Source organism: Macaca nemestrina, chromosome 16 (assembly GCF_043159975.1).
Source record: "Macaca nemestrina isolate mMacNem1 chromosome 16, mMacNem.hap1, whole genome shotgun sequence".
NCBI classification, from domain to species: Eukaryota; Metazoa; Chordata; class Mammalia; order Primates; family Cercopithecidae; genus Macaca; species Macaca nemestrina.
Genome location: NC_092140.1, coordinates 100492349 through 100516411, shown reverse-complemented (window position 1 = coordinate 100516411; position 24063 = coordinate 100492349). Strand labels below are relative to the sequence as shown.

At 41.6% G+C, this 24063-nt stretch overlaps 1 protein-coding gene across 5 annotated transcripts in view; it reads left to right on the top strand.

Moving 5' to 3' along the window:
* Positions 1 to 24063, top strand: part of LOC105490228 (ATPase phospholipid transporting 8A2) — a 654028-nt gene that overhangs the window by 177295 nt on the left and 452670 nt on the right. For all 5 annotated transcript variants that reach the window (XM_011755645.2, XM_071081519.1, XM_011755646.3 and 2 more), the window contains 6 exons: positions 3903 to 4068; positions 6397 to 6524; positions 8004 to 8081; positions 18191 to 18279; positions 18990 to 19034; positions 23260 to 23335. In XM_011755645.2, coding sequence (XP_011753947.2) covers positions 3903 to 4068; positions 6397 to 6524; positions 8004 to 8081; positions 18191 to 18279; positions 18990 to 19034; positions 23260 to 23335 — 582 coding nt within the window. The remainder of the gene's footprint in view (positions 1 to 3902; positions 4069 to 6396; positions 6525 to 8003; positions 8082 to 18190; positions 18280 to 18989; positions 19035 to 23259; positions 23336 to 24063) is intronic.

The window sequence follows — 24063 nt, the reverse complement described above, 5'->3', positions numbered from 1 at the left end:
TCTAGGTTTCTCGTTCCTTATGAGAATCTAATGCCCAGTGATCTGTCACTGTCTCCCATCACCCACAGATGGGACTGTAGTTGCAGGAAAACAAGCTCAGGGCTCCCACTGATTCTGCATTATGGTGTGCTGTATAATTATTTCATTACACACTACAATGTAAGAGTAATAGAATTAAAGTGCACAATAAATGTGATGAACTCAAATCACCCCAAAACCATCTCCACCCAAGTCTGTGGAAAAATTGTCTTCCATGAAACCAGTACCTGACGCCAAAAAGGTTGGGGACGGCTTTTCTAACTAGAATTCAATTGCCTGTTTCCTCAGGAGGGAATAAAATATCTAAGATACAGGTCTGATTTTAGCTTTTTCAAAATCTGACATTTTGACCTGTTTCTATTTATAATTCCATTACACTGAAGTAGCAAGGTTCTTTAAGAATTTTATGGAAGAACTTATATTGCCTGTGGGAATTTAACCTAAAATTCCCTACGCTAAAAGCTCATCATTGGGCCAGGTGCGGTGGCTCACACCTGTAATCCTAGCACATTGGGAGGCTGAGGTGGGCAGACTGCCTGTCCTCAGGAGTTCAAGACCACCCTGGGCAACATGGTGAGACCCCTGTCTCTACTAAAAATACAAAAAATTATCTGGGTGTGGTGGTGTGCACCTGTGGTTCCAGCTACTATGGAGGCTGAGGCACAAGAATAGCTTGAACCTGGGAGGTGGAGATTGCATTGAGCCAAGATCGTGCCACTGCACTCCATCCAGGTGACTGAATGAGACTCTGTCTCCAACAAACAAACAAACAAAAAACAAAAATCCCCTCATCATTGATCATTGCAAGTAAAAATGTTCAGGGGATGGGAGTCAGTAGGCTGAGGTTGACTTTCCACAAAGTGTACATGTTGAAGCTTGAAGATCTGGGATTGTTCCTCTTCTGTTAGATGAAAGATAAAGTTTTCTAATCCTCCTAATTGGCCAGAATTCAGCCACTGAAAAAGATCAGAAGTCAATAACAAATGCGGTATAGAAATGAGGTTTATGGTAATTTTTTCCTGCCTGTACATTTAGTGAATATTTATTAAGAATGATGAGATCATGCTTCGTTTTTAAGAGTTAGGATGACCAGTCCTGGACCTGGCCTGCCAGCCCTTACCATGAGGCCAGACCTGGATGTGTCGTCTCAGTTGACCTTGATGTAGTATTTGATTGATGATAAGTTGGCTTTTACTAATGGATTTCCATTTAGACTCCTGAGGAATTTTTTTTTAAAGTCCGTAAAGGATGAATAATTTAGAGAGATAAAGTAAAAGGGAAAAAAGTAGAAATAAAGGAAAAAGCTGCTGTGTTGTTTAGATATTTAAAGGACTTAGCTTTTCAGAATCACCAGTACAATCTCCCAACTCCTCTACCCCCAAAGAAAACTATGGGGAAATAGTATTTTTGGTTTGCCAATAGAATTCAAATAACAATTTCAGTGACGTGGTATACATTTTTCTTGGAGCTTAGGAGTGAATTGCCTCATGTTTTCATCTCAGTTTTATTTTCACATTGTGACTTTATTTGTATTCTTATCTTTGGAGACATTGTCATCCTAGCTCTTTTAATGATCAGATCAATGGAGACTAGTAAAGAAGAATGCTGACTTAAGTTTGGCACAAGTAAGTGCCTTACAAACTTTCAGATTATCCAAACGTGGCAAATCAGTGTTGTCTCCTAAAAGCCCGGGCCTGGCTGGGTGCAGTGGCTCCCACCTGTAATCCCAGCACTTTGAGAGGCTGAGGCAGGCGGATCATGAGGTCAGGAGATCGAGACCATCCTGGCTAACATGGTGAAACCCCATCTCTACTAAAAATACAAAAAATTATTCAGGTGTGGTGGCACACGCCTGTAATCCCAGCTACTTGGGAGGCTGAGACAGAAGAATCACTTGAACCAAGGAGGCAGAGGTTGCAGTGAGCCCATATCGCACCACTGCACTCCAGCTTGGGCGACAGGGCAAGACTTCGTCTCAAAAAAAAAAAAAAAAAAAAAAAGCCCGGGCCCATGATTCATGGAAGGAGACCTGCAGGCTCATGCTGTGAGCCTCTCCCTGTCCAATTCCTGGCTTTTAATTTAAATCGGAAATTATTTCACCTCCAGGAATGGATTATAAATAATTCCCCTATGGCTTTCCTCTCTTCAGTGTCTCCTTCCCCAACCTGCGGTATTACTGTACTGGTTTCCTCTGGCTGCTGTGACAATTTCCATAGTTTTAGTGACTTAAAAAAACATGAGTTATTATGCTGCAGTTCTATAGGTCAGAAGTCTACTATGAGCAGTAGACTCCCTACGCTAAAACTCGAGATGTTGGCTGCTCTTTCCTGCAGGCCTCAGAGGGGAATCTCTCTGATCATTTCTCTGTCGCCACCTCTCCCTCTGAGCACAACTGGGAAAGGTTCTCCCTTTTGATGACCCTTGTGGTTAGATCGGATCCACTTGGGTAATCCAGGATAATCTCTCCCTGTCTCACAGTTGTTAATTTAATTTAATCCCATCCACAAAGTCCCTTTTGCTGTATAAAATAGCATACTCAGGCCAGGCACGGTGGCTCACGCCTGTAATCCCAGCACTTTGGGAGGCCGAGGCAAGTGGATCACCTGAGGTCAGGAGTTTGAGACCAGCCTGGCCAACATGGTGAAACCCTATCTCTACTAAAAATACAAAAAATTAGCCGGGCGTGATGGTGGGTGCCTATAATCCCAGCTACTTGGGAGGTGAGGCACGAGAATCACTTGAACCCGGGAGGTGGAGGTTGCAGTGAGCTGAGATCACACCACTGGACTCCAGCCTGGGCAACTGAGTGAGACTCCATCTCAAAAAATAAAATAATATAACATACTCGCAGTGCCCCACAAGTAGGATGTGGGCATCACTGGCGGGGGAGGGGTCATTTGTTTGACCATCACAAGTACCTTCAGATATTTTTTAATAAAATGACTTCAGGTGCATAACTGTCTTCCTCAAAGAGTTCTACTGACTCTCCCATGGCTGAGAGGAGGATCTAGTCCCAAATTTTCCACCTGCACTGGAGTGATTCTTGAATCCAGCTTTAATGAATCTTTCTAAACTCTCCTGCCAACACTGGCCTCGGCTCCAGCTGGGCTGATTTCCCCGCAGCAGTGAGAAGTGAGAAGGCAGGTGCTAAGCCTGTGATAAGATTGCTGTTCTCCTTCCGTTTCTCCTTTGCTGTCTCCATCATTCAGGATGCCGCTCAGCTTTCTCCTGCCCAGCCCCTTGCTGACTCTTCCTGCTGCTCCTGCTTCTTGTTCACAGTTCTCCAAGATAACTTTTTGTCCATCCACTTATTTTGAAACCCATTAATGTTCTGTTTTGCATTATTGATATGTATGCGTTTGTGTATGTTTTTTTTATTCCTCAAATTCTGAGCTCCAGGAGGGAAAATATGTGTTTTAGAAATATCTCTGTATATTTATTGTAGAACTGTGCTATTACCGTGAAGGTCTTCTCTAGATTTTTATGGTATGGAATTTCTAAGTTTCTCTTGGATTACCAGTGTTCTGATTTCTTTGAAACTGGACTATGTTTAGAACCTGTTGTGTTCTAAGATAAGGAAAGTGACAATTTTAAGCTATGATATAATCATAAGAAGTACAGAATAAATCATGTAACGTTGGAATGTGTTCTTTAAGCTGGTAGAGTATGTCGTCTTTCTTCGTTACTCAAAACTAGCTATTGATCAGGAGCATGGTACACTTTTAAATTGCATTGATTGTTTGGCAAAAAAAATAGTCTTTTACTTGTCGGTTGTTAAATATGGTTGTTTTACCTTCTTTCCCCCAACCCCTTGCCCCAAATCTGTTCTGTGACCCTTACTGATTTTCAATGCTGTTGTGTAGAATTCAACCAAAGCGCCTCTCAAGAGATCAAACGTGGAGAAGGTGACTAACGTACAGATCCTGGTGTTGTTTGGTATCCTGTTGGTCATGGCCTTGGTGAGCTCGGCGGGGGCCCTGTACTGGAACAGGTCTCACGGCGAAAAGAACTGGTACATCAAGAAGATGGGTAAGTGTCGGGGTGGGTTGCTTGCTCCAGTGGAAGAAAACCATTCTTGAGACGTTCTTGCAGGTGTGGTTGATGTGTGGTGTCCCTGCTGTCCTTCTGTTCCCTTCGGTTACTGTACATAATGCCAGCCCTCCAAGGAGAATTGAGATTAGGATTGTGACGAAGCGAAGATAGGCACATTTGGGAATTGTTTTATACCCAAATGGTTATTTTTAAACTCTGCGTTAAAGTATTTTCTTAGTAGTTGCCCTAGGAATTACAACGTATTTCCTAATTTATCCAAATCTACTTTTGATTAATACTAACTTAATTCTAGTAAAATACAGAAACGTTACTCCAGGTGTACCTCCATTTCCTCTCCTGCTTGGTGCTATCATTGTTATATTCCATTTATCTGTGTCGTCAACTCCAAAATACAGTGTTATAATAATCTATGTCTCTTAAAGAAGCTAAGGGAAAAAAGAAAAAAGCATATTGCTAGGGTTTTTTGTTTGTTTGTTTGTTTTGTTTTGGTGGTGGTGGTTGTTGTTTTGAGACGGAGTCTCGCTCTGTCACCCAGGCCGGAGTGCAGTGGTGCAATCTCGGCTCACTGCAACCTCCACCTCCTAGGTTCAAGCGATTCTCCTGCCTCAGCCTCTTGAGTAGCTGGGACTATAGGCATGTGCCAACATGCCTGGATAATTTTTGTATTTTTAGTAGAGACAGAGTTTCACCATGTTGGCCAGGCTAGTCTCGAACTCCTGACCTCAGGCAATCCACCTGCCTCGGCCTCCCAAAGTGCTGGGATTACAGGGGTGAGCCACCGCACCCGGTCAGGATTGTTTTATATTAACATATTTACTTACCATTTCCAGGTCTCTCTCTTCATTTCTTCCTGTGGATTTGAGTTAACAGCTGGTGCCATTTCTTTGCTTCATGTATCTTCATTCTCTCCCTACTCCTTTGTACTGTCATATATATTACATCTGTATATAAGTTCAACAATGCAATTTTATGATGCTTTTCGCAATTGCTTTTTTAAAATTGAGAATATATAAGTATACTATCTTTTATAAATACTATAGAATTACCATTACTAGTGTCCTTTGTTTATGTGGATTTTAATTATTGTCTGGTATCTCTTTCATCCTGGAGAGCTTCTTTAGTATTTCTTGTATTTGTAATTGTCAGGTAGACATTTGTTTATACCTTAGAGATATTTGTAACTGTTGGAACTTAGAGATCTTATTTAGAAACTCCTTAATTCTACAGGAGAACAGGAGAGCAAAGTAATATGTCAGGAAGAAAAGCAACCAGCAGGAAAAGTGGAAGGCTTGGTAGTGAGTAGGAAGTGAAGGGATTGTGGAAAGGTAAAATTACTGGCCAGCGTATGCCTGCTTCTCCTGTACCTTCTCAGCTCCTTGGCTTTCCGTCACAGCCACCCTCCAGAGCTCTAAATCGGAATCATACTACCACCATTTGATGTAATTTCCTGGGAAAAAACCCAATAACTGTGGTTTGGAGCCATTACAAATTCTCAATCTCCCTCTGATCCTAACCTGCTTCTATCTTTATTCTCATTCTAGTTCCCTTCACAGATAGCTTTAATACCAGTTAAACCCTGTTGCAGCGTTTTCCTTAAGCCTCTTGCTAAGTTAAGAAGATCTCACTACTTTACCCTTCAAGCAGAAGATCGTGGCTGTCAAGGAAAGAACCTCCCTTTTGATGCCCCCAGACCTTCTGCCCCTCTCCCGCCCTCATTCTCTGTTCCTCCTGGAGCTGATGCTGCCTCTGCTGTGGACTCCATCCCCTAGGGTCCTGTTCCATCCTTAGGGATCTCGTTCCTTCCAGATATCCCTTCTCTTATCTTTAGTCGGGCTCAAGACTTCTCCTCTTTGTCTGCTTCTCTTGTTCACACTTTTGTCCGTCTTTCCAGCTCTTTGGAGTATCCCCAATATACATGTACCTTAGTGAGACTGTAGGTATTCCTTACAACCATTTCAAAGGCCTGTCTTCTTTTCTACATTCTTTCAAGTTTGCTTCTTTTCTCTGTTCTTCAAAACTTGACACCAGCATTTCTTCTTCCGGATGGCCTTCAGTGACCGTGCCCTCCCATTGGAAAGCCCCCTCTGTTGGTTCCCGCCACGCCCTGTGAGCCTCTCTTTAGTAGACGCCTCCTGCTGTGCAGTTGCACTGTGGGGCCTCTGTGCCTCCTACGGAAAGCAGCCTTGGAACTCACAGTTCCTGACATACCGGAGGTGCTCAATCACTGTTTGAACATGAATCTCTAAGTAAGCCAATAGACTCTGGTTGTGAACACCTTTCAGATACTCTGGTTTCCTTCCACAGACACCACCTCAGATAATTTTGGATACAACCTGCTGACGTTCATCATTTTATACAACAATCTTATTCCCATCAGTCTGTTGGTGACTCTTGAGGTTGTGAAGTATACTCAAGCCCTTTTCATCAACTGGGTGAGTATGAAAGCAGAGTTGAGTCCCTATTTTCCAATGTTATTTCAGAGCTTTTGGCATTTCATTGAGCGCTCAAAAAAGAAGAACTATGTTCATTTACCACTATTAGGTCCAGGGGCTTAAACTGGCCGTACAGAGAACTGGCCAGGGATCCCCGGTGAGGGTGTTTTTGGGGAATGGAGAGGGCAGTGGTTCCTATTCGAGGGGTTGTTGTGAGGATGGGTCAGATGATGGGGTGGAATGCTGAGCCAGCACCTGTCATCTGGCTGCACCTGCTATTGATGCTTTTAACATCTAGTTAGTGCTAAAGAAAAGGCCTCTTGGGCGTGTTTACTGTAGTGGCCACTCGCATATCAAAACTCATTGTGACAGTCCACTTGGATTTGATTGTAAGGGTGGAGATAAGATTTTTAAAGGACTGCCATGGCCCTTAAGCAGTGGACTTCAGCAGCCAGTGTTTGTAGACCAGGCACTTTGATACGCATTTTTATTTGATCTTCACAACAATCCTGTCAACAAGGTCAGAATCGTGAGTTAGTCTAGGCTGTGAAATGATTATCTTGAAACCAAATCTCATATATATTATATAAATATAAATCATATATGTGTGTGTGTGTATATATGTATGTGTATATATATATATTTCTTTTTGAGATAAAGTCTTGCACTGTCGCCCAGGCCGGAGTGAAGTGGTGTGATCCCAGCTCACTGCAACCTCCATCTCTCGAATTCAAGCAATTCTCATGCGTCAGCCTCCCCAAGCAGCTGGGATTACAGGCGTGTGCCACCATGCCTGGCTAATTTTTGTATTTTGAGTAAGGGCAGGGTTTCACCATGTTGGCCAGACTGGTCTCCAACTCCTGACCTCAAGTGGTCTGCCCACCTCGGCCTCCCAAAATGCTGGGATTACAGGTGTGAGCCACTGCACCCAGTCAATTTTCTGTATATTAATTCTATGCTTCCCCTCAAATCACAGGGCTTCTCTATCCTAGTTGCCACTGCTTTTCACCCCAGAATTTGAAATTAGCATTTCTTTTTTGTTTTTCTTTTTTTTTTTTTTTTTTGAGACGGAGTCTCACTCTGTCGCCTAGGCTGGAGTGCAGTGGCACTTTCTCGGCTTATTGCAAGCTCTGCCTCCCAGGTTCACGCCATTATCCTGCCTCAGCCTCCCGAGTAGCTGGGACTACAGGCTCCAGCCACGATGCCTGGCTAATTTTTTTGTATTTTTTTAGTAGAGACAGGGTTTCACTGTGTTAGCCAGGATGGTCTCGATCTCCTGACCTCGTGATCCGCCCACCTCGGCCTCCCAAAGTGCTGGGATTACAGGCGTGAGCCACTGCCCTCGGCCAAAATTAGCATTTCTATTAAAATAAAAGTGTTTTAAATGACCCGTTCTTAGCTTCTTTTCTGTGTTCATCTGAATGAAGGATTAATGGTATATATTTTCTGAAATCCTGTCTCTTGTTCTCTCTCTCTCAGGACACAGATATGTATTATATAGGAAACGATACTCCTGCCATGGCCAGGACATCAAACCTTAATGAAGAGCTTGGGCAGGTGAAAAAGCCTCTTTGGGAATTTTGGGAATGGTGACATGAGCATGAGGGGACATGAGTGTTAGCAGAAGAACCGTGGAGAGATTTTGCAAACATGCCTCTCCATGAACATGGCTAGAACATCTGAAGAGCTATATAATACTTTTGACTGTGCCATTAGATATAAGCTTTACTCGGTTTTGTCTTGCTTCTTGAGACACAGCCATATCGTATTACCCAGAAGGAACCTACAAAAAAAAAAAAAAGTAATGTAAAAAATACAGTGCAACATCATTTGGAACCCTTAAAACAGTATTATCAGGAGCAAATGACAGGGAAAACGATGGCTAAGATACTCAGATATTGAGTAACCCTTCAAAACGTGTTGGGGCCAATTTAAAGGACATGCATTTCTCGCATGTTCTGGATTTTGTCTCTGGAATATTCTAGGGAACAGTATCTTTTGCACCTTTACCCCTGAACTCCTCTTGCCTTTACTAAGTTATGCTTTGCATTATGTCTGTGTCTGACATTGAAATTCCTGTAAGGAATAACCTCTTTTTAAATGTTTTAATTTAATTTAATTTCTTTTTTCAACTTTTATTTTAGATTCAGAGGGTACCTGTGCAGGTTTTTTATGTGGGTGTATTATGTGATGCTGAGGTTTGGAGTATGAATGATACCATCACTCAGATACCTGAGCCTAGTACCCAACAGTTTTTCAACGCTTTTCCCCAAACCTGTCTAGTAGTCCCCAGTGTTTGTTGTTCCCATATTTATGTCCTTGAGTATGCAATGTTTAGCTCCCACTTAGTAAGTGAGAACATGCAGTATTTGGCTTTCTGTTCTTGCATTAATTCACTTAAGATAATGGCCTCCAGCTCCATGCATGTTGCTGCAAAGAACATGATTTCGTTTTTTTTTTTTTTTTTTTTTTTTTTTTCTGGCTGTGTATTCCATGGTGTATACGTACCACATTTTCTTTATCCAATCCACTGTTGATGGGCATCTAGGTTGAGTCCATGTCTTTGCTGTTGTGAATAGTGCTGTGATAAACATGTGTCTTTTTGGTAGAACGATTTGTTTTCTTTTGGATACATATCCAGTAACAGGATTGCAGGTCAAATGGTAGTTCTGTATTAAGTTCCTTGAGAAATCTGCACACTGCTTTCCACAGTGTGGAACTAATGTGGAGGCTGAACTAATTTGCACTCCCACCAATAGTGGATAAGTGGTCCCTTTTCCGTACAGCATTGCCAGCGTCTGTTGTTTTTTGACTTTTTTTTTTTTTTAATTTATTTATTATTATTATACTTTAAGTTGTAGGGTACATGTGCATAACGTGCAGGTTTGTTACATATGTATACTTGTGCCATGTTGGTGTGCTGCACCCATCAACTCGTCATTTACATCAGGTATAACTCCCAATGCAATCCCTCCCCCCTCCCCCCTCCCCATGATAGGCCCCTGTGTGTGATGTTCCCCTTCCTGAGTCCAAGTGATCTTATTGTTCAGTTCCCACCTATGAGTGAGAACATGCGGTGTTTGGTTTTCTGTTCTTGTGATAGTTTGCTAAGAATGATGGTTTCCAGCTGCATCCATGTCCCTACAAAGGACGCAAACTCATCCTTTTTGATGGCTGCATAGTATTCCATGGTGTATATGTGCCACATTTTCTTAATCCAATCTGTCACTGATGGACATTTGGGTTGATTCCAAGTCTTTGCTATTGTGAATAGTGCTGCAATAAACATACGTGTGCATGTGTCTTTATAGCAGCATAATTTATAATCCTTTGGGTATATACCCAGTAATGGGATGGCTGGGTCATATGGTACATCTAGTTCTAGATCCTTGAGGAATCGCCATACTGTTTTCCATAATGGTTGAACTAGTTTACAATCCCACCAACAGTGTAAAAGTGTTCCTATTTCTCCACATCCTCTCCAGCACCTGTTGTTTCCTGACTTTTTAATGATCGCCATTCTAACTGGTGTGAGATGGTATCTCATTGTGGTTTTGATTTGCATTTCTCTGATGGCCAGTGATGATGAGCATTTTTTCATGTGTCTGTTGGCTGTATGAATGTCTTCTTTTGAGAACTGTCTGTTCATATCCTTTGCCCACTTTTTGATGGGGTTGTTTGTTTTTTTCTTGTAAATTTGTTTGAGTTCTTTGTAGGTTCTGGATATTAGCCCTTTGTCAGATGAGTAGATTGCAAAAATTTTCTCCCATTCTGTAGGTTGCCTGTTCACTCTGATGGTAGTTTCTTTTGCTGTGCAGAAGCTCTTTAATTTAATGAGATCCCATTTGTCAATTTTGGCTTTTGCTGCCGTTGCTTTTGGTGTTTTAGACATGAAGTCTTTGCCCATGCCTATGTCCTGAATGGTACTACCTAGGTTTTCCTCTAGGATTTTTATGGTATTAGGTCTAACATTTAAGTCTCTAATCCATCTTGAATTAATTTTCGTATAAGGAGTAAGGAAAGGATCCAGTTTCAGCTTTCTACTTATGGCTAGCCAATTTTCCCAGCACCATTTATTAAATAGGGAATCCTTTCCCCATTTCTTGTTTCTCTCAGGTTTGTCAAAGATCAGATGGCTGTAGATGTGTGGTATTATTTCTGAGGACTCTGTTCTGTTCCATTGGTCTATATCTCTGTTTTGGTACCAGTACCATGCTGTTTTGGTTACTGTAGCCTTGTAGTATAGTTTGAAGTCAGGTAGCGTGATGCCTCCAGCTTTGTTCTTTTGACTTAGGATTGTCTTGGAGATGCGGGCTCTTTTTTGGTTCCATATGAACTTTAAAGCAGTTTTTTCCAATTCTGTGAAGAAAGTCATTGGTAGCTTGATGGGGATGGCATTGAATCTATAAATTACCTTGGGCAGTATGGCCATTTTCACGATATTGATTCTTCCTATCCATGAGCATGGTATGTTCTTCCATTTGTTTGTGTCCTCTTTTATTTCACTGAGCAGTGGTTTGTAGTTCTCCTTGAAGAGGTCCTTTACATCCCTTGTAAGTTGGATTCCTAGGTATTTTATTCTCTTTGAAGCAATTGTGAATGGAAGTTCATTCCTGATTTGGCTCTCTGTTTGTCTGTTACTGGTGTATAAGAATGCTTGTGATTTTTGCACATTAATTTTGTATCCTGAGACTTTGCTGAAGTTTCTTATCAGCTTAAGGAGATTTTGGGCTGAGACAATGGGGTTTTCTAACTATACAATCATGTCATCTGCAAACAGGGACAGTTTGACTTCTTCTTTTCCTAACTGAATACCCTTGATTTCTTTCTCTTGCCTAATTGCCCTAGCCAGAACTTCCAACACTATGTTGAATAGGAGTGGTGAGAGAGGGCATCCCTGTCTTGTGCCAGTTTTCAAAGGGAATTTTTCCAGTTTTTGCCCATTCAGTATGATATTGGCTGTGGGTTTGTCATAAATAGCTCTTATTATTTTGAGGTACGTTCCATCAATACCGAATTTATTGAGCGTTTTTAGCATGAAGGGCTGTTGAATTTTGTCAAAAGCCTTTTCTGCATCTATTGAGATAATCATGTGGTTCTTGTCTTTGGTTCTGTTTATATGCTGGATTATGTTTATTGATTTGCGAATGTTGAACCAGCCTTGCATCCCAGGGATGAAGCCCACTTGATCATGGTGGATAAGCTTTTTGATGTGTTGCTGAATCCGGTTTGCCAGTATTTTATTGAGGATTTTTGCATCGATGTTCATCAGGGATATTGGTCTAAAATTCTCTTTTTTTGTTGTGTCTCTGCCAGGCTTTGGTATCAGGATGATGTTGGCCTCATAAAATGAGTTAGGGAGGATTTCCTCTTTTTCTATTGATTGGAATAGTTTCAGAAGGAATGGTACCAACTCCTCCTTGTACCTCTGGTAGAATTCAGCTGTGAATCCATCTGGTCCTGGACTTTTTTTGGTTGGTAGGCTATTAATTATTGCCTCAATTTCAGAGCCTGCTATTGGTCTATTCAGGGATTCAACTTCTTCCTGGTTTAGTCTTGGAAGAGTGTAAGTGTCCAGGAAATTATCCATTTCTTCTAGATTTTCCAGTTTATTTGCGTAGAGGTGTTTATAGTATTCTCTGATGGTAGTTTGTATTTCTGTGGGGTCGGTGGTGATATCCCCTTTATCATTTTTAATTGCGTCGATTTGATTCTTCTCTCTTTTCTTCCTTATTAGTCTTGCTAGTGGTCTGTCAATTTTGTTGATCTTTTCAAAAAACCAACTCCTGGATTCATTGATTTTTTGGAGAGTTTTTTGTGTCTCTATCTCCTTCAGTTCTGCTCTTGATCTTAGTTATTTCTAGCCTTCTGCTAGCTTTCGAATGTGTTTGCTCTTGCTTCTCTAGTTCTTTTAATTGTGATGTTAGAGTGTCAATTTTAGATCTTTCCTGCTTTCTCATGTGGGCATTTAGTGCTATAAATTTCCCTCTACACACTGCTTTAAATGTGTCCCAGAGATTCTGGTATGTTGTGTCTTTGTTCTCATTGGTTTCAAAGAACATCTTTATTTCTGCCTTCATTTCGTTATGTACCCAGTAGTCATTCAGGAGCAGGTTGTTCAGTTTCCATGTAGTTGAGCGGTTTTGATTGAGTTTCTTAGTCCTGAGTTCTAGTTTAATTGCACTGTGGTCTGAGAGACAGTTTGTTATAATTTCTGTTATTGTACATTTGCTGAGGAGTGCTTTACTTCCAATTACGTGGTCGATTTTGGAGTAAGTACAATGTGGTGCTGAGAAGAATGTATATTCTGTTGATTTGGGGTGGAGAGTTCTATAGATGTCTATTAGGTCTGCTTGCTGCAGAGATGAGTTCAATTCCTGGATATCCTTGTTAACTTTCTGTCTCGTTGATCTGTCTAATGTTGACAGTGGAGTGTTGAAGTCTCCCATTATTATTGTATGGGAGTCTAAGTCTCTTTGTAAGTCTCTAAGGACTTGCTTTATGAATCTGGGTGCTCCTGTATTGGGTGCATATATATTTAGGATAGTTAGCTCTTCCTGTTGAATTGATCCCTTTACCATTATGTAATGGCCTTCTTTGTCTCTTTTGATCTTTGATGGTTTAAAGTCTGTTTTATCAGAGACTAGTATTGCAACCCCCGCTTTTTTTTGTTCTCCATTTGCTTGGTAAATCTTCCTCCATCCCTTTATTTTGAGCCTATGTATGTCTCTGCGTGTGAGATGGGTCTCCTGAATACAGCAGACTGATGGGTCTTGACTCTTTATCCAGTTTGCCAGTCTGTGTCTTTTAATTGGAGCATTTAGTCCATTTACATTTAAGGTTAAGATTGTTATGTGTGAACTTGATCCTGCCATTATGATATTAACTGGTTATTTTGCTCGTTAGTTGATGCAGTTTCTTCCTAGCCTCGATGGTCTTTACATTTTGGCATGTTTTTGCAATGGCTGGTACCGGTTGTTCCTTTCCATGTTTAGTGCTTCCTTCAGGGTCTCTTGTAAGGCAGGCCTAGTGGTGACAAAATCTCTAAGCATTTGCTTATCTGTAAAGGATTTTATTTCTCCTTCACTTATGAAACTTAGTTTGGCTGGATATGAAGTTCTGGGTTTAAAATTCTTTTCTTTAAGAATGTTGAATATTGGCCCCCACTCTCTTCTGGCTTGGAGAGTTTCTGCCGAGAGATCTGCTGTTAGTCTGATGGGCTTCCCTTTGTGGGTAACCTGACCTTTCTCTCTGGCTGCCCTTAAGATTTTTTCCTTCATTTCAACTTTGGTGAATCTGGCAATTATGTGTCTTGGAGTTGCTCTTCTCGAGGAGTATCTTTGTGGCGTTCTCTGTATTTCCTGGATTTGAATGTTGGCCTGCCCTACTAGGTTGGGGAAGTTCTCCTGGATGATATCCTGAAGAGTGTTTTCCAACTTGGTTCCATTTTCCCCCTCACTTTCAGGCACCCCAATCAGACGTAGATTTGGTCTTTTTACATAATCCCATACTTCTTGCAGGCTTTGTTCATTTCTTTTTCTTCTTTTTTCTTTTGGTTTCTCTTCTCGCTTCATTTCATTCATTTGATCCTCAATCGCAGATACTCTTTCTTCCAGTTGATCGAGTCGGTTACTGAAGCTTGTGCATTTGTCACGTATTTCTCGTGTCATGGTTTTCATCTCTTTCATTTCGTTTATGACCTTCTCTGCATTAATTACTCTAGCCATCAATTCTTCCACTTTTTTTTTTCAAGATTTTTAGTTTCTTTGCGCTGGGTATGTAATTCCTCCTTTAGCTCTGAGAAATTTGATGGACTGAAGCCTTCTTCTCTCATCTCGTCAAAGTCATTCTCCGTCCAGCTTTGATCCGTTGCTGGCGATGAGCTGCGCTCCTTTGCCGGGGGAGATGCGCTCTTATTTTTTGAATTTCCAGCTTTTCTGCCCTGCTTTTTCCCCATCTTTGTGGTTTTATCTGCCTCTGGTCTTTGATGATGGTGATGTACTGATGGGGTTTTGGTGTAGGTGTCCTTCCTGTTTGATAGTTTTCCTTCTAACAGTCAGGACCCTCAGCTGTAGGTCTGTTGGAGATTGCTTGAGGTCCACTCCAGACCCTGTTTGCCTGGGTATCAGCAGCAGAGGCTGCAGAAGATAGAATATTTCTGAACAGCGAGTGTACCTGTCTGATTCTTGCTTTGGAAGCTTCCTCTCAGGGGTGTACTCCACCCTGTGAGGTGTGGGGTGTCAGACTGCCCCTAGTGGGGGATGTCTCCCAGTTAGGCTACTCAGGGGTCAGGGACCCACTTGAGCAGGGAGTCTGTCCCTTCTCAGATCTCAACCTCCATGTTGGGAGATCCACTGCTCTCTTCAAAGCTGTCAGACAGAGTCGTTTGCGTCTGCAGAGGTTTCGGCTGTGTTTGTTATTGCCCTGTCCCCAGAGGTGGAGTCTACAGAGACAGGCAGGTTTCCTTGAGCTGCTGTGAGCTCCACCCAGTTTGAGCTTCCCAGCAGCTTTGTTTACCTACTTAAGCCTCAGCAATGGCGGGCGCCCCTCCCCCAGCCTCGCTGCTGCCTTGCCGGTAGATCACAGACTGCTGTGCTAGCAATGAGGGAGGCTCCGTGGGTGTGGGACCCTCCCAGCCAGGTGTGGGATATGATCTCCTGGTGTGCCTGTTTGCTTAAAGCGCAGTATTGGGGTGGGAGTTACCCGATTTTCCAGGTGTTGTGTGTCTCAGTTCCCCTGGCTAGGAAAAGGGATTCCCTTCCCCCTTGCGCTTCCCAGGTGAGGCAATGCCTCGCCCTGCTTCAGCTCTCGCTGGTCGGGCTGCAGCAGCTGACCAGCACCGATCGTCCGGCACTCCCCAGTGAGATGAACCCAGTACCTCAGTTGAAAATGCAGAAATCACCATCTTCTGTGTCGCTCGCGCTGGGAGTTGGAGACTGGAGCTGTTCCTATTTGGCCATCTTGCTCCGCCCCCTTTTTTGACTTTTTAATGATACCCATTCTGACTGGTGTGAGATGGTATCTCATTGCGGTTTTGAATTGCACTTCTCTGATGATTAGTGATGTGGAGCATTTTTTCGTATGTTTTTTGGCCACTTGTATGTTTCTTTGGAGAATGTCTGTTCATGTCTTTTGCTCTTTTTTTTAATGGGGTTGTTTGGTTTTTGCTTGTTCAGTTGTTTAAGTTGCTTATAGATTCTGGATGTGAGACCTTTGTCAGATGTATAGTTTGCAAATATTTTCTCCCATTCTGTAGGTTGTCTGTTTACTCTGCTCGTAGTTTCTTTTGTTGTCCAGAAGCTCTTTAGTTTAATTAGGTCCTACTTGTTGATTTTTAAGGACTAACCTCTTTTGAATGCCTTGCCGTTAAAGATTTTGGTTTCATTTCATACACCCTATTGAAACCCACCAGGAACCCTAAGGGGAGGGTGCTGTACCTTCATTTTATAGAGAAGGAAAGGAGTAACTTATCAAAGGACACCTGGTTATTCAGCGTCAGACTGGGGACTTCGGGTTGTCTGTAGAGATCTGGCCTTCCCAAGCTTCCCTGCCTGGTGAAGGAACATTACGATGTTCCATCTCCCCTGCTCCTCAGTGTCCCTCTGTGAAAATGCAGGAGACGTGGCTCATCCATCTGAGGGTTAGAAAAACTCCCTATGGAGGTAGGCTTGCTTTCTTCGTTTCTCTTTCCTCAAGGATAGAGTGAATTCTGTGGTGGTTTTTGTGTATCATTTTTAAGTTTATTGCCAGAAAACTGAGGCTCAAATTTGTAGATTAAAATAGACCTTTGTAGACAAAAAAAGCAGGTGATTGTTTCTTTGATATAATTTTCCAAACCTACTTAATATTTGCTTTGTCTTTCCTTAAATTGTGTATATTCTATGAGTGCTCTTAAATTCTTAGTATAATAGGATGGATTGTTATTACAGAGAATGTCCTTGGCACAGAGCACAAATCCTGCCACTGCCTTTGGTGCTCTGGTCACATAGGGCTGGGTACAGCACCCAGAGCAGGCCTTGGACCTTGGGCTTTCAATCCTCATTTTTTTTTTTTCTTATGTTCTCTCATTCTAGAATGGCTTTGTCATTTCCTTTATCTGTTGGTAAAATCCTTCTCCTGTAAGAATCAGTGAGTTCTTGGTGCATATCAGGCTAAATTTGCCTCCTCTTTGAACTCTTCTCCAGTTTTCCGGGCTTGGTTAGTCTGTTTTCTGTGTTCCCATAACAGTCTTTCCAAACATAAATACAGTAAAATAAGGTGTGAGTGATGTAGTGTCCATTTCTCTCTGGAGACTTTGTGAGGGTGTGGGTGTGCCCTAGACAAGGTCTTTGGTTGCCTTTGTTAGTTTAGCACAGTGCACAGTATATAATTGTCTGCAGGTGTCATTGAACTGGACCTGAATAATTCAAGGATTGAAAGTACCCGTGGATGCTTCAGTAATTCATCCTAATTGAGGGTATGGGAACGTTTGCATGGGGAAGAAGTTTTGAGTTGGTACTTTAAGGACAAGTTAAAATTTAGTAGGCAAAGTGATAGCAAATCTTGATAAGCCCTTATTATAAAATGTTCATTTTTAATTGTTTTTTTTTTTTTTTTTGAGACAAAGTTTCGCTCTTGTCGCCCAGGCTGGAGTGCAGTATTTGTTTATATCATGATCTCAGCTCACTGCAACCTCTGCCTCCTGGGTTCAAGTGATTCTTCTGCCTCAGCCTCCTGAGTGGCCAGAATTGCAGGCACCTGCCACCATGCCCGGCTAATTTTTTTTGTATTTTTAGTAGAGATGATGTTTTGCCATGTTGGCGAGGCTGGTCTCAAACTCCTGACCTCAGGTGATCCACCTGCCTTGGCGTTCCAAAGTGCTGGGATTACAGGTGTGAGCCACTGCACCTGGCCTTTAATTTTTTATATGATATTTTAATTTTCTTGAGAATGCAGAAAGAATCCCTGCTTACTAAAAGGCAGATTCTACTAAATATTCCATACCCCTAGACTTACTGCATATAAAAATGTGTTTAAAGTATAAATTACCCCTAGGGTACTAATATTATATTTAGAGGTAGTATTTGACTTCTTTAGGAGCTTGAATACTTGAAGTCCCTTTGATCGTTTTCAAAAAACTTTCCAGTGTATTTGTCTATATTGTATCATTAAGAAAAATTACTGAGTAAGCAATTCATGTAATGAGTCCCTCTTCTATACAACAGTAAAACGCTGCTTCCCTAGGCCAGTTCTCTGGGATCTCTGGAAGGTATCTACCACTTAGCAAGTCCTGAGGCCTCTTTGGAAGACTACTGAGAAACCGGAGATTCCTCTGGAGGCAATTCTGTTAATTCCTCTCCCTTGCTAATCCATGACATCATTTCTCAAATGTTACATGTAGAGTGATAGTGCATATAAACCAGTAGCACATCATTCAGTCAGAGCTGTTATTGCAGCTCCGTCTGCATATTTCGGTACACTTTGACTATATAATTAGTTATGGAAGAAGGTTTGTTAAGTGGTCTAAACATTAAAGTATTAATATATTTTTTGTTATTAATTTGCTTGCTTTAAGGAAATCTACCCGTTTCATACAGGTTTTGAAAAATATAGAAGGGAAGACTTCATTTGTTGATCTTTGCATCTCAATACTTCCTGATGTATATTTCTTTTATTCTTTGATTTAGGTGAAATATCTCTTTTCTGACAAGACTGGAACGCTTACGTGCAATATCATGAACTTCAAGAAGTGCAGCATTGCCGGAGTAACCTATGGGTCAGTGTTTATCACTTACTGAAAATTTACTTGTAGTCTTTCAAGAAAGTAAGTTTATTTTTAGCTACTTAGTCAAATATCTTGACTTACTGATGATTTGAAAGGATAAAGATCCTTTCAAAATTAAAAAAAAAATCGAAATCCTTTACAATAGATTTAGATATGTAGTTACTATGGAATGCGTTTATAGCTGAATGGATCCCAAATTAAACTCAGAACAGTTAAAACATGGTTTATTTCTGACCGGGCGCAGTGGCTCACACCTGTAATCCCAGCACTTTGGGAGGCCGAGGCAGGTGGATTGCCTGAGGTTGGAAGTTTGAGATCAACCTGGCTAACATGATGAAACCCTGTCTCTACTAAAAATACAGTATTAGCTGGGCATTGTTGCATGCACCTGTAATCCCAGCTACTCGGGAGGCTGAGGCAGGAGAATCGCTTGAACTCGGGAGGCAGGGGTTGCAGTGAGCCAGAATCGCACCACTGCACTTCAGCCTGGGTGACAGAGTGAGACTCCATCTCAAAACAAACAAACAACAACAACAACAACAAAAGTGGTTTATTTCTGCAATTAACTTGGTAAGAAGTCCCTGAGAATCTGTAAGTTTGTATATCTAATCTAAGAATTATACATTTACTCAGGTTTTGATCAGAATGTCTGTCTTTTGATCACAGTTTTGTGACCACTCTGTTTTCCCTTTCTTTGGCAGTCACTTCCCAGAATTGGCAAGAGAGCCGTCCTCAGATGACTTCTGGTAAGTAGATTCTAGCACTTCTTGACACTTCAGTGGAAAAGCCTGTGGAATAGTTTTTATTTATTTATTTACATTTTTAGAGACAGCCTCACTCTATTGCACAGGATGGAGTGCAGTGATACAGTCATAGCTCACTGTAGTCGTGAACTCCTGGGTTCAAGTGATCCTCCTGCCTCAGCCTCCTGCGTAACTAAAACTACAGGCAGGCGCCACCGTGCCTGACTAATTTTGTAATTTTTTGTAGAAATGAGGTCTCACTATGTTGCCCAGGCTGGTCTCAAACTCCTGGCCTCAAGCCGTCCTCCCGCTGTGTCTTCCCAACGTGCTGGGATTACACGTGTGAGAAACCAGGCTTGCCCTCGAATAATTTTATTAGCATTTCTCACCTGCCTATTTTTTTATGTAAATAAAAGTTGCATATATGTTATTTTGAAAGAAAACCAGATAAAATTTAAGGATGAACATGGTTTGAAAAGTCCGGAGATACTACAGGACTTTTACCAAAAAATCGACTGCCCTTGGTTCAGTACTTCCCACTCACTCCCTATTCCCTGGAGGCAGTCAACCTCAGTGCTTTTGCTTTTTAAAACATTTTATTTTTATATTTCAAGGTAATATTTATATTAATTTTTAAATTAAAGACATTTAGGCTGGGTGCAGTGGCTCACACTTGTAATCCCAGCACTTTGGGAGGCCAAGGCAGGCAGATCATTTGAGGTCAGGGTTCAAGACCAGCCTGGCCAACATGATGAAACCCTGTCTCTACTAAAAATACAAAAATTAGCCGGGTATGGTGGTGGGCGCCTGTAATCCTAGTTACTCAGGAGGCTAAGGCAGGAGAACCAGTTGAACTCAGGAGGCAGAGGTTGCAGTGAGCCAAGATCGTGCCACTGCACTCCAGCCTGAGTGCACAGCAAGACTCTGTCTCAAAAAAAAAAAAAAAAAAGAAAGACAAATTAAAAACATTTAGACATTATTCTACTTTTTACCGTGGATGATGAGAGTTTATCTCCTACTCTTGCTCCGCCCCCTTTGGAAGCATTTCAGATTTTCTGTACCTCCTTAGGCATATGCCATTTCAACCATGAAGCTTTGGGCAGGTTTTAAAATGTTTCCTTTTTTTTTTGTTTTTGAGATGGAGTCTTGCTCTATCTCCCAGGCTGGAGTGCAGTGGCATCGTCTTGGCTCACTGCAAGCTCCGCCTCCCGGGTTCATGCCGTTGTCCTGCCTCAGCCTCCCGAGTAGCTGGGACTACAGGCGCCCGCCACCACGCCCGGCTAATTTTTTGTATTTTTAGTAGAGACGGGATTTCACCGTGTTGGCCAGAATGGTCTTGATCTCCTGACCTCGTGATCTGGACCTCCCAAAGTGAATTTTTTCCATTATTTTGGACATTCAGTGGACCACTAGTGAGCCATTTCTGTCTCTGAATTTCCTCTTCTTGATTCTCAGCAGCGTCTTTGTATTATTTCTATGATAATTTTCCTCCTCTCCAGCTTCCCTGTTCCCTCTGCATCTCTTGATAGTCAGATATTGAATCTCTTGGGTTGATCCTCCAATTTTGTTATCATTCTCTCTCATTTTCCATATTTTTTTTGTTTTACTTCCTGGTATTTTTTTCACCTTGATCTTCTATCCTTTATCATGAGTTTTTCGTATGATCTCACTTTCGGTTTTTGAAAGCATTCCCTTAACGTTGCTTTTGCATTCTGTGTTTTCTCTGCTCTCCTCTCCCACCCTCCCTACCGCTCACCCGTGGTGTTTTGATTTGTTTTCTATAGGCTTTCTTCAAAAACCTGGTGATCATTAGCTGTGTGCTCAGATATTTTTATTTCTTTTTGTGTAAAATATGTGTAACATAATATTTATCGTTTCACTCTTTTAAATGTACAATTCAGTTGCACTAAGTATATTCATAGTGTTTTGCAGCCATCCGCACCATTCATTTCTAGAACTTTTTCATCTGAAGCCCTATCTATTCAACAAAAATTCTTCATTGCTGCCTGCCTCCAGACCCTAGTAACCACCACTCTGTTTTCTGTCTCTATGAGTTTGCCTGTTCTAGGTACCTCATGCAAGTGAAATTGTACAGTATTTGTGTTTTTGTGTTTGGCGTATTTCCCTTAGCATGTCTTCAGGGTTCATCCATGTTGTAGAATGTGTCAGAATCTTTTTCCTTTGGAAGGCTGAGTAATGTTCGATTGCGTGTATATGCCACGCATTGTTTATCCCGTCATCTGTTCATGGGCATTTGTGTTGCTTCCACCTTTTGGCTACTGTGAATAATGCTGCTGTGAACATTGACATACAGGTATCTGTTTCAGTCCCCACTTTCCATTCTTGGGGGTATACACCTAAACATGGAATTACTGGGTCATATGGTAATTCTGTGTTTAACTTTTTGAGGAAAAACCTTGCTATTTTTCATAGCAGAGCCACCATTTGACATTCCTGCCAGCAGTGCACAAGGGTTTCACTTTCTCCACATCCTTGCCAACGCTTGTGATTTTTCAGGTTTTGTTTGTTTTATAGTAGCCATCCTAATGGGTGTGAAGTGGCACCTTATTGTAGTTTTGATTCCTGTTTCCCTTATAAAGAGTGATGCTGTCTGTCTGCATGTGTTTTAAAGCTTATACACAAGAAACCTGATTGCTAGGGCTGTGTGTGGAGTGGGGACCCTGTGGTTGATGACTGATTGCCTTCCCGGAGAATGATCAGCCAGGACCCATGATTGTATTAAGGGATCCCTGGATGTCAGTGTCTGTGGGTCTTTCTTGTCAGCCGGTCAGCTTTCTTTTCATAAAAAGAACTTTCTAGTTTCCTGCCAAGGGCTATAAATTTGGTCTAACTGTTTTGGAAGCTGTGTGGAGGCAGCGGGCCAGTGATTGTACCTTTCAGCATATATAGAATTTCATTTAAAACACTGTTTTGGGAGGTTGCCCCAGCCTATCCACATGTGTGCCTGTGTGCCCAGTGTCCCTGGGCTCAGGACTACTCTGGTTTAATTTCTGTAAAAGATAAGTTTTTTTTTTTCTGGCTGTGGAAAGTTCGGTTGTCTGGCTGCATGGGATGTGAGAGGATTGTTGAAGTGTTTCACAAGTGGACGTGGAAGCTGTGCCATCTTCCTCCTTCCCTGTACCTCACAGGTGCCTTGTACTGCCATTTGTTCCACCTTCCCAGCACTCTGTTGAGGGCATCAGCTTGCATTATAGGTGCTCCCCCTTGCAAGCTGTTGGTTGCTGTTTTCTGTGCTGTACTACACTCTGATACCTATTTCGAGTGAAGACTGACATACACTCTGCTGTCATGTCTTCTTTCATTGTCTTTGTCTTGACAATGATGAAATTTCAGGAGGGGGCCAGATGTAATGGCTCATGCCTGTAATCCCAGCATTTTGGGAGGCCGAGGCAGGTGGATCACATGAGGTCAGGAGTTTGAAACCAGCCTGACCAACATGGCAAAACCCTGTCTCTACTAAAAATACAAAATTAGCCAGGTGTGATGGTGGGCATGTGTAATCCCGGCTACTTGGGAGACTGAGGCAGGAGAATTGCTTGAACGTGCAAGGTGAAGGTTGCAGTGAGCCGAGATCACGCCATTGCGCTCCAGCCTGGGCAACAAGAGTGAAACTTCATCACAATAAATAAATAAATAAATAAATAAATAAATAAATAAATATTTTTAAAAAATTCAGGAGGGAGTGGAGATAAATGAATATACAGTTGGTTCTTCACATTTTCTTCAGTGTGATAGCTCACAGCCATCATATCGTTTCCTTTCTTGTAATTATTTGTTGTCTTCCGTCTCCTACATATGAGCTCTGGCCATAAATGGCTGCATGTATACAGTGCAATACTTCCTCTTGTTTTATTTGCTTTGAGCAGACACTCTTGGAAGTTCTCTCCGGTAGAAGTGACTCAGGGGCCAACTGAAATGACAGTCATAGTCTTGATCCCTGGCTTCTGTTTCTTCTCCTTGTAACTATTGTTCCTCGTAACTGTTGTTCTTTACAATAACTCGTGAAATATTTTATTTATAGTAAACTCCAGGATTAATTGTTTTGAGGTTTGAAATAATAATACAGAATTCCAAGCCTTTGAAAGTTTAATGTGAATTCCTACAGGACTTTAGGTATGGTTCTTCTGGAAGGCAGATTCTTTCCAGGTTTGGGTTAACTTAACAGAAACTTTTGAATTGGATACATTTTCTCTGTTCTCTCTTACAGTCGGATGCCTCCTCCCTGTAGTGATTCCTGTGACTTTGATGACCCCAGGCTGTTGAAGAACATTGAGGATCGCCATGTAAGTGCTCTGTTTTACTTTGAAGACAGCAAACAGCTTACTATGCACCTTTCTTATAGATACGCGTGTAGTATTTTGCAAGTTGCAGTTTTAGAGGCCGGGAAAAGTCTCAGTTTGATGGTGTGAGTCCTTCTGAGAAGTGATCTGAGATGCTTTGTGGTGAATACTGTGCATGAATTAGTGTATTTCAATACATGATGACTTTGTAAAGTAGCACACCAAGATCAAGACAAGTCTTAGCACAGAATTCTGTAACAGTTCCAATTGCTGCTGCTTTGTAAGATTTCTGCAGTACTATTTTGCCACAGTTGTGAATCTAAGAGGCCAAGTGTAATTGCATATCCTTTGACTAGGATACTTTAGGAAACAAAAGTAAGATCTATATAATAATAGGTAGCATTTATTGCATTCGACTGTGTGCCAGGCAACTAACATATGTTTCCTTCAACATTTTAGTCAACATCTGAATCACATCTGGGAGGTGACAAGGAAGTTAAATAAGAGATTAAATTGGCAAATAGTTGCCCAGCACATAAATGTAGAAATGAGCCTTAAACCTCGGTCTGTTAGATTTTTAACTATGACATCACACCACTTCAAATCAGTATTAGCTGCAGCATCGCATCAATTCACTGTTATTTTATTTATGTATGTATTTTTAATTTTTCTATAAGTTATTGGGGAACAGGTGGTATTTGGTTACATGAGTAAGTTCTTTAGTGGTGATT